The sequence below is a fragment of the Cibotium barometz genome, chromosome 23 (assembly GCF_041138505.1).
Source record: "Cibotium barometz isolate CiBa-2024 chromosome 23, ASM4113850v1, whole genome shotgun sequence".
Taxonomy (NCBI): Eukaryota; Viridiplantae; Streptophyta; class Polypodiopsida; order Cyatheales; family Cibotiaceae; genus Cibotium; species Cibotium barometz.
Genome location: NC_141068.1, coordinates 18,900,342 through 18,913,905, shown reverse-complemented (window position 1 = coordinate 18,913,905; position 13,564 = coordinate 18,900,342). Strand labels below are relative to the sequence as shown.

General features: G+C 46.5%; 1 protein-coding gene across 2 annotated transcripts in view; it reads right to left on the bottom strand.

The window, feature by feature from the left end:
• Nucleotides 1-13,564, bottom strand: part of LOC147625707 (putative 3-hydroxyisobutyryl-CoA hydrolase 2) — a 135,031-nt gene that overhangs the window by 89,579 nt on the left and 31,888 nt on the right. The window contains exons 3-5 of one of the 2 annotated variants that reach the window (XM_086817227.1): nucleotides 787-867; nucleotides 604-672; nucleotides 421-484 (exon numbers count right to left, since the gene is read on the bottom strand). In XM_086817227.1, coding sequence (XP_086673353.1) covers nucleotides 421-484; nucleotides 604-672; nucleotides 787-867 — 214 coding nt within the window. The remainder of the gene's footprint in view (nucleotides 1-420; nucleotides 485-603; nucleotides 673-786; nucleotides 868-13,564) is intronic. The other variant, XM_086817228.1, reaches the window with a different exon arrangement.

The following is a 13,564-nucleotide window of genomic DNA, read 5'->3' as shown; positions in this document are numbered from 1 at the left end:
TGACCTTGGTTCTAGCCGACACCTGCTAAGGGTGGGTTGCGACAGTATGGGATGCCGTAGCTTTGGTGTCGGGCATGGTCGCAGTGTTGGCCTAGCCTCATGGCTCGGGAGTGCTCCGTAAGAGCTAAGGTTCGGAGGTGAGCTACAAGAAACCAAACTGTGTGTCTTGTTCTTGTGTGTTCGATTGCATGGGATGCTGTGGAGATCAAGTGGCAGTTTCACTACTGCACCACCTTCCCTAGCTGGGGGCATAAGTTTGAACCTTGACATCTAACATATCATTCATCACTCTCTCCCCAAAAACAAAAAAAAATGCAATCAACTTGATAAAACTTCAATAACAAAAACACTGAAGTTCCCATTTAAAACAGCAACATAACAGGTCAAAACTTGGGTTCATGGAAACCAAAGCAGCACTACCTTCTAAACCATAGTTGTACAACTCTTTTACATCTGCACCTGAAGAGAAGGCACCCCCTGCACCCTTTCCATGGCAAAATGTTTATATTAACATATTTGATCTAAAGCACAAATGTGTCACAGTCATGACTATACACGGAATAAATAGCCTTGACATAAGTAAGGGAAGGATGAGAAACTTACTCTAAGAATGACCATGTTCACACCATCTTCATGCTCCCACTTATCATAAAATTTTCGAAGTCGGGTGACCTACAAAAGATTAGCAAACTGTGTTAATCCTATCTTATTGTACAGCTCTTCAAAAAAATCTTCACAAGCAATTGCCCAAGCATGAAGTACAAGGAGATTGAGCCACATTACGACCATAGAAGTTGTGAGAGCATTCAAATGTTTTGGGTTGTTTAAGGTTGCTACTCTCGAACCCAGCCCTCGACTGATCATGACCTGAACAAAATTAAACACCCACACCAATAACTAGACAGAAATCAAAGATGAGAATAATCACGACAAGTATACTGGTAGAAAGCAATAGATGTAGCCACAGCAATAAGTTGTCACTCGGGGAGGGGAGGTCCCGAGTTCGAATCCCCATAGGCCCCTATTGGTATTATGGCCACTAGTTGTAATGCCTCTTGGTGGGAAGGCCAAGCCACCTCTAGGCAAAATTCCAATAGCAACTACACAAGGATCTACTCACGGAAAAAAAAAAGAAAAATAGATCCAATCTTTCAAATTGCGGTTGTTAGGTATTAGGGTTTCATCACAAGGTAAACAAGAGTGATTAGCAAGGGGGAGCACGAGATAAACTGAAAGATTAGGCACATTTGATCGTTATGATAATGGTCCCCTTTATAGGGTGCATACACATGCTACCACCAAAAATATGCCACATGTCAAACTATGATGCCAAGTTTCCCTAATAGGTGTCATCAATTCCATTCCAATATATATATACAATGAAGAGGGCTAGGGGTACAATCCCTCCCTCTTGAATATGTCTTGTTCGCAAGACTTCTATGCCTGTACTTCAAATATATTGGACCAATTGGTTCCTCAAAAGCTTGAATTATATCTGGATAGTTCTTGAAGTACTCCTCTGGCATCCATTTCGCATCCAATAGCGAATAATTTTGACAGAATAAAACGCGATCTGTTCTAGCTATTCCACCTCTGGTGGATCCTCCAATACAGGCTCCTCTAGGTGTAATCCTGTGTATGGTTGACATAGAAGGCATTATGTATCCTCCAATGATCTGAAAGGTCCAACCAATAACACACATGGTTGATCTTGTTGGTAGTCTGAAAAAGGTCCATTTACCATCATTTCCAGTCCCTAACTTTGGCAATCCAAAGATAAAATCCATAGCAATACCCTCCCATAGAACATTCAGTGGGTGCAATAATCCTGCTAGCTTTTGTCAATCAAACCTTCTGACAACCAAATATTCTTGAACATATAGCTCAATGTCCTTTCTTATGCTAGGCCAATAAAAGTGGTTCTCCAAAGCTTGAGTTGTAATCAATATGCCTCTATGCCCCATCTAAGGTGTAGCATGGCATTTCTTCGATCTCTTTTGGCCTCAACTCCTTTGTCTCACATAAACAGGTTTGCATCATAAGAAAACCCTTTTCTATGTCATAAGAAGTCACCAAATCTTCATTCTGCAATCTTGTTGTCTTTAACTTGCATTGGCCACCACATGGCCCTGATGGTTTAAAACTGCTCCAATGAAGTCTCCTAAGGCATCACTTTCCACCATAAAAGGTGTTGACAAATCTGAAATAATCAACACTCGGCCTTTGCTAGCAAAAAATCTCAATGCTTCAAAGGATTCTTTTCAGCTCTGGTCCACAAAGATCCCACAATTTTCTTTGTCAAGTTTTGCAATGGGTTAGCCACCACTGCAAACCACTTGACGAACTTCCTGGCATGATGTCAATCTAATGATCTTCCAGTCCCTCTGGCTTCTTGCTTTGGCTTGTCGGGACAATTTATAGCCATATGTCCCTTCTTTCTACATTGGAAACGCTTCCCTTCTTTGGCTTATTCCTCACGTTGCTTGAGGGACAATTTTCTTCGAATGAATGGAGGTTTGTCCCCTCTCCCCTCCTCCTCTTGAGACTCAGCTCTTGATGGGGATCAGTCTTTAAACTTCTTCTTTTGAGGTGGATCCCGATTGTCGTTCTTTGTTTTACCATCCATTCAAGGCATGTACAATGCCTTGGCTTGCAAAGCTTTGTCTTGGGCTTCCTCCAAGGTTTTCGGCCCAGCCATATACACTGCTTGCATACGCTTGGGTTGAAGTCGATTCACAAACTTATGCATTTCCATTAGCGGTGGAATAGGAGTATTTGAAGTACACTTCAATGAAACAGTTAAAAAGTTGTTGAGGTAAGTTGCCACATTCTCACCGACTTTCTGCTTTACCTTGTCCCATTCTTTTTGCACATCTGCTTCAAAGTTTGCGGGTAGAAACTTCAAGTTGAACGTAGTCTTGAAGTCGGTCCATGTCTATGGCTCGGTCCCTTCTTGTACCACTTTTAGCCACCAATTCAAGGATGCATCCTTCAAATGCATGCACACCATACGAAGTTTGGACTTTTCGGAGAAGTTCTCTCCTCCAAAAGCGGCATCGAACTCCTTAACATTTTTGTGTATCCCGCTTTCCATGAAAAGCATCAAACTTACACTCTTCTCTCCCGGCTTGAAGTCCATCTTGTCGGTTGATGTAGGCTCCTTTGCCATTCATTCAAGTGACATAGGCTTGAATGCCCATTCAAGCCTATGTCACTTAATTGTGTGGACATGACACTTCATGGCAAGGGACTTATGTCTACGCCAATGGTCATGTGGACTGGCACTTCATGGTAGGGGACTGATGTCTACACTAGGGGCCAATAGGGTGGACATGAGAGGCTGGGGATTTTGGTCTGCACCCATGTTGAGATTACGGTATTCCGGTTGGCCTAGGGATGTAATATCTACGCCCGGAATGACTATTTCTTACAAGCTAAATAAAAGGAAGATTGTCCAATACATTCTTATGCATGACATACTTGCATGTACAAAACTGTTTTTGTGTGCGTTGTTTTACTGCCTGCAAGATCTGTATGTGTAGTTTATGGGCAAGGGACGCCCGCCCGTGAACTGTGCGCATGAATCTGTTTTCTGACCTAGCTGGACTGTAGACAGGTGGTAAGTGTGCCTCTAAACTCTATGTTTCTTCATTTAAGAGTTATGGCTAAATTTGCTGTTTTGCAGGTCCACACCTCATTTAAGTGTGGGCAGACAAGTTATGAGTGACTTTCGTTCATACTTCATTAAAGTATGGGTGGACAGCTTATAAGTGGGTTTGGGCGCCTAGCCAAGACTTGGCCACCCTCCCACTCTTGGGAGAGTTATGGACACTTGGAAAGTGGCCCAATGAAAATCTTTTGCCAGAATTGGACCAAGGATTATCCTCTCTTCCTCTCTCTCTCATTAGATGGGCACATATGTGAAACCCTAATTTTCAAAAACCCTAATTTTGCAAAAATCCTAATTTTCAAAAGTTTCTCAACAAAAACAAGTTATTCAACCTTTATTTATGCTAATCTCTACATATGGTGCTTCTGAATTTTGAAACCCTAAATTTCAAAAACCCTAATTTTTGCAGAAAACCCAATTTCAGAGCCCTAATTTGCAAAAACCCTAATTCAGCTAAAACCCTAATTTGCAAAAACCCTAATTTCAGCCGAGAGTACAATGGAGAATTCTTTCATCACTACTTCAACCTTAAGCTGGAAGGAGTCTGCATTTGGCAACCGTTTTTGGGTAAGAGCTTCTTGTGTTCTTTAATCTACTCTACATCCGCGTTCTTCGCCATTAAGGTCTCCTATGTCTCAGCCTAGCACACACATTGGCATTTGTATGGATGCTAGTGGAGCACAGCTTCTTGTGGCAAGACACTGGGGATTGGGGAGTGAGATTCTTCTTCGAAAGCAGCTGTGGATTCAACCTCTTCAACGAAACAACTTGTTTGAAGATGTTTTCATATGCATGGATGTCATTGGAAATCTCGAGCATTGCCCATGAAGCTTGTATGTAATCTACTTTGGTAATACAATCAAGTTACAAGGGGGGGGTCGGCCCTTTCCGGCCCTATTGCAGTGTCATTTAAAATTTCAGCATTGCTATCTCATTTGGTTTTGTGCCATTTCATCTTGTTTATTAGTCTTAATAGTTTAAGTGTGTGACAAGATTGTGCTCAACCCTATTTAGGGTAATTTCAGAGTACACCACCGAGACTACCCACAAGAATCTCTCACCGGGCTAGTACCAGCTCCAAGTCCAAATCCAAATCCAAATCCAAGTCCAGATCCAAGTCCAAAAACTCCAAGCTCGTACACAAGGTACACAGGAGATGTGTGTAGTTGATGAAGTATATGTTGACCAATTGTAGATCCTATTGTCCAAACTGGAATAGAGATAACCCACGGGCCACAACAAGGCTTGCACAAGACAAGTCTATGAAGCAGTATGACAGCCACTAGTTGGTACAAAACTAAAGTACGGCGTAGTTGGTTGTAGTTCAATTGGTGATGCACAGCAGCCAATTGCAAACAGATGTAAGCAGCGCTTTCCAACAGGTGGCGCCAGCTCTCGGAACTGTAGTCAGCGCACAAGGGAGGACAAGTGGCCACAATATAGGCTGCAGGCAGTTCAAGTGGTGGCAGTCGGGCAGCAAGTGGCGTATAGGTTGGCGGAGGTGCTAGCAACAACCGGCGCTGGCGGGTGGCGGTAGCAATAGCACAAGCACTGGCTGGCGTTGGTTCTGGTGCAGACAGGTCGACGGCGTCGCACAGCAACAGGGTGCAGGCAGCGACAGAGATGACGCACAGGTGGTTCTATTGAGCAGTGATCAGATGGCTAGCAGTTCAGGCACAGAGAAGCACAGACGCACACAGCCAGGTGGCGGCCACGTTGACAGCAGTTGTGTAGAGTTGGCAGATGGCGGTGCTAGACAAATACGGGCAGCAGTACGAACAGGTGCGCCTTGATGATGATGATGAAGAGAATGATCTTCTCACACTTCACGACCTCGTTCATGGTGCTTCAAGAGAGGTTTACCCCTATTTTATACCCAAGGGAGGTCCTGCTTTTTGCCAAAAGCTTTCATGCTTTTGCTTTACCTTTTGCCTTTGCTTTTTCCTTTTGTTTTTTTATAAGAAAATTCTTTATACGATAAACATTACTCAAATTTGATCAGCTTTTCCAAAGTTCTTGTGCTTTGTTTTTTTTTCAAGCTTCAAGGCCTTGCTTTTTGGCCCTAGAGCTGCTTTTTGAAAAAGTGGTTTTTGCTTTTTGGTCCCGCTGAGTCTCCTCTTGCCATTGGCGCTTCTAGCTCGCAGCCAACCCAGGTTGACTTTTTGCTTTTCTCGGCTATTTGACCAAGACTGGTGCTTTTCTTGAGCAAACCTTATGGTCCCTGTCCCTATCCCTTCTTCCACATGTCTAGTGTTCGGGCAAGGGTTCCATCATGTGAAAAGAGTGCTAGGAGTGCCAAATAGTTACATTCAGCCTCACGGTATCTTGGGAAATCTGTTCGGTAGAGTTGTTCGCTTAGTGGACTATTGTATGCCATCGCGACTCACCCAATGCTCCTTTACATGGACAAATTGACTCGAGATGGGCAACTACATGGTCTCTCCATGGCAGATGATACACAAGTTGTGGCGCAGGCATTTGCTGATGACTCTTTCTTTTTTCCCAAGAATACAGAGGCTGATGTGAGGACTCTCATGAAAGCATTGTCCCTCTATGGTTTGTCGCGTCTCTCTATGGTTTGGCTACAGGATTACATGTAAATTTTCAAAAATCAAAGTTGCTTCCTTCGAAAGATTATGATTGGTAGATAGTCAAGCATCTTGGTTATCCCATTAGTTGGGAGTTTTCCTTGAAAGATGAGACTCAATGGGTGATGGCCAAATTGCACTCTAAAATCGAATATTGAAAATTATGTACATGGCCTCTACATATGCGAAAGCGTAGAGTACAATCAATAACTATCGCATATGTCCAGTTCTATCTTCCGCCCTTACCTTGATCAAGCAAACAGATTGACAATTTCATGTTTAAAGCAATGGAATACCTATGGAAAACCAAAGCAGATAGAAAAGGGTTACGTTTGCTAAGGCAAGAGCTTATATGTTCGCCTAAAATGCATGGCAGGCTCAATATTCTTAATATTCATTATCATATACTGGCAAGGAAAGCCACTCTTCTACCTGCATTTATAGAGTAAGTCAAGCCATGGGCACGCATGCTCGGAGCTCTATGCACTAACATGCAAACAGATGCATATGGACATTGGATCATCAATTATGATGATATAATCTTTGGGCATTTCCATGGTCCTATTCTAGGCTCTCCATATTCGACTACTCTCATTCGAGATTGGCACGCTATACTGTGTCATTCACAATGGTCCGGTAGGCCTCCAAATCAAGGAAACTCAATGTTGTTGCAAAGTATTCATTGGAGCAGGGTATTTGATCCACCGCTTGCTTTGCCTCAACCAAGAAAGGCATACAATCTCTCTACATTGGGAATTCGTCACGTATGTGACGTTATGGATGAAAATGGTTATGTTCTCACTTTTCCACGTGCACTCAAACAATGCAACTTGGGGATGCATCATAGGCCAATCTGGAGAGTCATTTCAGAAATGATGTAGCCCTTTCAGCCAGTCCCAATGCTAGAGGAAACAAAGAAACTTCAAGATTGGTGTTTTGGTAGGCAGCTTCAAGGATATACTCCTCTACCTTTTGCCAATTTGTCAGCTGCCAAGGCTTATAGGTTACTCTTGCCAACTCCATGGATTGAGGATCATGCATTGGCTCTGGAATATGTCAAAATCTCTTGCTTGGTGGAAAGCTGCACTGAGAAGAATATGGAAGAGCAGATTGCCCCTCAAGCAACGATTGTTTCTATGGAGATGTCTGGTTGGGCCCTGGGGTATTCCCGCAGGGATCTCTTTTGGTACGAAGTCACTGCTTCTTGTAGGCGATGATGCCATCCCACAGAGACAATGCCTCACCTTCTTTGGTATTCTTTGCACTCTCGAGATTTTCTTGATGATCTATCCAGACATCTTCGGGCTCATTTTCCAGGAAGACGTTTCGGTCGAATGTTTTGGCTTTTTGGTTGCTTTTCTTCTTCCCTACCAGACAATACAGACTTCCTTGACTGGACTAGATTCTGTTAGAATATGCAGCGGAAATGATAACCAAACTTGGGTACACAAGAGCAAGTAGACTGCAGAAAATAATCAGCACACGAAACACAGAGAGATAGGTGTGTAAACTCTTCTCTATACACAAGATCCCGGAAATACTGAATGAGAAAGTGGTGGGGGCTGAGGGGCTATATATACATCTCCTAGAGGACAGTCGGCCAGCAGACAGTGCCCACGACTGGAGAAAAATCCCACGACTGCATAAATGCAGTCAGCCAGTAATCTGATGCCCACGCCTGATCAAAACAAGTCGGCCAGCAGCCCTGAAGCCCACGACTGATGTAGATCCAGTCGGCCAGCAATGGGGTGCTCCTGGCATCATCTGGCAGCCCTCCCACCACTAGGAAAAATGGAAAAAAATAGGGAAAAAATACGGGGAGTGTGGAAAAATGATTTACGGGTGGGCACACCCACAACAGAGGCCCTGGTGTATACAAATAGACAGGAGATGACTTCTAACACCCCCTCTCAGCTCCTGGCTGTGAAACCAACCCAAGGGAGCTGGAGTGCCGCCTGAGCGTAGCCTGAGGGAGAGACTTCGTGAAGAGGTCCGCCGCATTGTCCTCCGTCGAACAATAAAGTAGCAAGATGTCACCCGCCAAGATCTTCTCACGTACAAAGTGATACTGTAGCTCTATATGCTTGGTCCGGGCATGGAAAACCAGGTTCCGAGCAATAGCTATACAACTCTGGTTATCGCACTGGATGACTGTGGGCTCCCTCTGTGGAAACCCAATCTCGCCTAGCAGCCTCCGCAGCCATACAACCTCACAAGCAGCACCACAAGCAGCCTGATACTCTGCCTCTGTCGAAGAAAGGGCAATAGTAGGCTGCCTCTTGCTGCTCCAAGAAACTGCTCCTGAGCCGAGGGTAAAAGTGTATCCTGAAGTAGATCTCCTCGTGTCTGGATCTCCTCCCCAATCTGAGTCACTCCAACCTTGGAGCTTGACTCCATTCCCTCCTGTGTAAAAGAGTCCCAGATCCTTCGTACTCTGCAGATACCGCAAGATCCGCAATCCTGCGTCCCAATGAGTCTTCAATGGCGTCTGCATAAAAGAGCTCAACAGCCCCACGGAGAAGCTCAAGTCCAATCTGGTGTTCAGCAACCAGATCAATGAACCAACCAACTTCCAGTACTGCGAGGCATCAACTGGCTCACAAGGATATGTAACGGTTAACTTTGTGTTCGGGTCCATCGGCGAAGTAATAGGCTTGCAGTTCTCCATCCCAAAGGCCTCAAGCAACTCATGAACATACCGCTACTGAGAGACGAAAAACCCCCTCTGGGTCTGCTAGATCTCCAATCCCAAGAAGAAGTGGAGTAAGCCTAAATCGGTCATCTCAAACTCCTTTGACAAGGCAGCCTTCGTCACTCCAATGTGCTCCACATGACCGCCGGTGAGAATGAGATCCTCCACATAAAGAATGATCAGTGTGACCATGCCGCGTTCCCGAAAGAGATACAGGTTCGGATCTGCAACCGATCTCTGAAATCCAGTCCGAACAAAGAAGGAATCAATCTTCTGATTCCAAGCCCTGGGAGCCTGCTTAAGACCATACAAGGCCTTACGTAACCTGTAAACCATCCCTTCCGATCCTAGAACAATAAAGCCTGGAGGCTGCTCAACGTACTCCTCCTCCTGCAGGTCACCATTAAGGAACGCAGATTTTACATCCATCTGGTACACAGGCCACCTCTGAGAAGAAGCAAGGGCAAGAACGGTCCGAATCGTAGTCATCCGCGCTGTCGGTGCAAAGGTATCGTCGTAGTCGATGCCTGGCCGCTGAGCATAACCTTTAGCCACAAGCCTGGCTTTGTGTTTGTCCACCGACCCATCAGACGCGTATTTGGTCTTAAAGACCCATTTGACACCAATGACTGACAGCTTTGACGGCCTCGGTACCAACTCCCAAGTGTTGTTCTTCTCGATGGCGTCAAGTTCCACCTGCATGGCTTTCCTCCAAGTATCCTGTGAAAGGGCTTCCTTTACGGAAGTGGGCTCTTTGTCCCGCATGATACGAGACATCAAAGCATAGTTCACCTGAAGAAGCTCCGCCGTGTTGCTTTTATCTCGGACTCCATGTGATCTTCGAGGGCCGTCCTCTGTGGTCCACTCGGAGGGTAGCTCCGTGACACCTGACTCCCGAAGGGTGTCTACCAACCACCTAGGTACTCGAACAGATCGTGGAGCCTCCTGTGATCACAGGGACTCAACTCCAGCTGCAGGCTCAACCTCCTGTGATGACTGAGGTGGATCAACTGGAGTAATAGACTGGGAATCATCATCAGACTCCTCTGGATCTCCAAGAAGTGGCGGCTCCTCGACAGTGGATGCTGGAACATGCTCGTCAAAGACCACATCCCGGCTGACAACAATCTCATTCCTCTCTGGATCATACAACCTGTATCCCTTGGAAAGAGAGTTATACCCCACAAATACCAGCTTGCGGGACTTGGAGTCAAGCTTCCCCCTCTGCTTCTTTCGAATATGTACATACGCGTCACTCCCAAAGACACGGAAGTGCGAGACATCGGGTTTCCTGCCAAAGTATGCCTCAAATGGAGTCATGGGGTACAGAAGTCGTCGGAGAGCGGTTAATGGTATGGACAGCCGTTGCCACAGCCTCACCCCAAAGTGGACGAGGAAGATCACGATGCTCCAGCATGGTCCTCGCCATCTCCACCACAGTCCTGTTCTTACGTTCAACAACTCCATTCTCCGAAGGCGATCCGGTATTGGCCAATTCCCTTTTGATGCCATGGTCTGCACAAAACCGGAAAAATACAGTCGAGGAGAATTCACCTCCTTTGTCAGCCCTGAGAGTCTTGACCTGAAATCCAGACTCTTTCTCCACCATCACGTGCCAATCCTTGAACCGAGCAAAAGCCTGGTCCTTCTGGGAAAGAAAGTAGACCCACGTGAATCTGGTACAATCATCAACAAAGCAGCATGAAGTAGAGAGATCCTCCCAAGGATGGTATCTGCTGTGGTCCACACAAGTCAGTGTGAATCAACTCCAATGGTTTCGAAGCCCGCCTGGAAGCCTGCTTCGAAAAGGATTCCCTGTGCTGCTTACCACGTATGCAAGAACTGCAGCGTCCTTGCCTACTACCAACATCTGGCAAGCCAACCACCATCTGGTCCCGGAAGGCGCGCCGCAAAGCCTCCACATTTAAGTGGCCAAAACGAAAGTGCCACAAATCTCCAACCTGAGAGCCTGTCAATGAGGAGAGTGCAGAGAGCTTGTAGATGCCATTCTCCACACCGCCTTCCCAAACAACTTTGCCTGTCTCACGGTCCCTAAGAGCAACGGAATGCTCCTCAAATTCCACCCGAAAGCCAGTCTTGCATACCTCATGCACTGACAAAAGATGAAAACCCAGAGCAGGGACATAAAGAACACGGGAAGCATGCTTGCCCCCCTTTCCGTCGGGAATAATCTCCATCCGGCCCTCACTATGTATCGGAATAGTGGAGTTATCGCCAATAAAGATACGACCTGACTGCCGTTTCAGATCCAGAAAGAAGTCACGGGATGGAGTCATGTGCCTGGAAGCACCACTGTCGAGAATCCATTCCTGGGTGTCCTTCGCGGTGAAGCCAACTGCCTCCTCGCTCGAAGATGATGAAGCATCGAAGTCCACCATCTCTAAGTGCACAAATGCCGGAGTCTTCGCAGCTGAGGCTGAGGAATCAGCACTCTTCCCTGTCTGCTTAGGGCACTTCCTCCAGTAGTGGCCTTTCTCGCCACAATCATTACAAGATCTTTCGGCCTTCAGCTTCTCTCGTTCTGGATCAGGCTTCTTCTCAGAAGACTTCTCCGGTGAAGCCTTCCCTTTGCCCTTGTTGGTATTACGGCCTTTCGACGACCGTTGGCCAGTTAAGGCCTCCGAACCTCCGCCGTGAGGAGGGTTCGTGGAATGTTCCTCCTGGTCCAAGACCATTGGCACAAGCTCCTCCCAAGTAATGGTGCTGAGCCTGCACTCGTGATCAACGAGGAATAGAAAGCAGAATACTGACCAGGCAAGTGGGAAAGTAACGTGATGGCCATATCTTCGGATGATATCTCTTTCCCAGCTTGAAGGACTTCCTGCTGAAGGGCCTGCAGCTGTTAATGTGTTCCCGCATCGTCGAAGACTTTGCAGGGTTCATAACCCGCATCTGCACTTCCAAGGATATCCGTTTCATGGGTGACACCCTGTTGTACAAAGAAGCCAAGTGCTCCCATATGCCTCTCGCCAGCGTCATGTGCTTCACATGGTTGATCACCTGTGGTGTGCAATTGAGGAAAATAAACGACCGGACCCTGGCGTTGACACGATCCCACATGTGTGCCTGTGCCTCTCGGTCCTGTTGGGGTAAAGGCGTTATGCCCACCCTTATAGTGTGTACAAGCCCATAAGTTATAGTACATAGTACACTTAGTACATTAAAAGTACTAAGTGCACTATGTGTACTAGTGCAATATACATGTGTGATAGGGGAGTCACACACTCATGCCTCATGAGTTGACTTATCCCCACAACTCTCTCTCTCTCTCTCCCTTGTTCTCTCTGTGTATGTCTCCCACATTAACCTAACCCTACTTCCTTCTCCCACACAACTGGTATCAGAGCCTGAACTTCCAACAATGGTTGTGTCGAATTTGCTGTAGAGGAGAAGAAGAAAACGCAGAAGAAGCTCAAGGCTTGTGCTGCTTGTGTTGATCGCTAGGCTGTCTGTGTAAGCAGCAAGGCGCTGGTGGCCTTAAAGCGTAACAAAGGTGGTTGTCAGCGCACGGCAGGCGTTGAGGCGTTGGTCCAAAAAAGCGTGTAGCGCTGGGCGTGAGACGGCTACTACGCAGGCGAAGGCGGTGGCAACCATTAGGCGTTGGAGTGTTGCGAGCGAACCATTAGGCGGAGGCTGTGCTGGCGTTTCTGCTGACTGCGCCCTACCCTGCCCCCCTTACGCCGGCGCCTGGTAGCCCGCTTGTACTGCCGCGAAGAGTGTCTGGTTTAAGCTGGCGGTGGCGCTCAGCCCATTGCGTATAGCGCTGGCCACAAGGCGTAACAAAGGTGGTCGTCGCATTGCATAATCGCTGAAGTCACTACTTCTCCAACAGTCCGCTGCTCCGACTCTCTCTGTACGACTGGTCAACAGTCCGCCTCTCCAACAGCCATGCTGGTCTGCCCAACCTCCTACTCTGCACAACTAGCCACGCTGAGTCAGTGTGAGCGTGGGCTGGCCCAGCAGCCACGCTGGTGTGCCCAACCTCCTACTCTGCACAACTAGCCACGGGCGCCTCCTCCGTTTCAATACGACTGTAGAAGCCTAACGAGCAGCAGCATCAGACGTGCCCCCCCCTTTCTCCTGCAACAACTGAAATTCAGCCTGCAGATCAGAGAAATTCAAAAATTAAGAGGTATTTGCCTTCAATTTTGGGAATTTCTTATCAATTCAATCAATTGAGCAGGTACAGGTGCCGAATTGCTCAATTTCTGAGCAAAATTGGCAAAATTGGGTGACATTGGTCACAATCAGGATTAATTTGCAGAAAATTGGATGTCGAAATTTGGGGCTTTTGATGTAATTGTGCAATTAAGCACTCATACATGTTGTATGATGTGAGAAATCGCACATTTGGGCAAAATTGCAGCAAATTGCAGTGCAAATCAAGGGGCTTTTGTGCCGATTTGGTTGATTTGCATGCAGGCAATCGCATTTGATGCTGTGGATAATGTGTTGATGCCTTACAAGCACTCAATGTGCCTGTAAATCAAGGGGGTTTCATGTATTTGATGTATATGTGGCCAGGGGGAAGCATCGTGAACACTCTGGATGCCTTCATGTGCGTCAATGTACCATGTATGATCAAAAATTGAT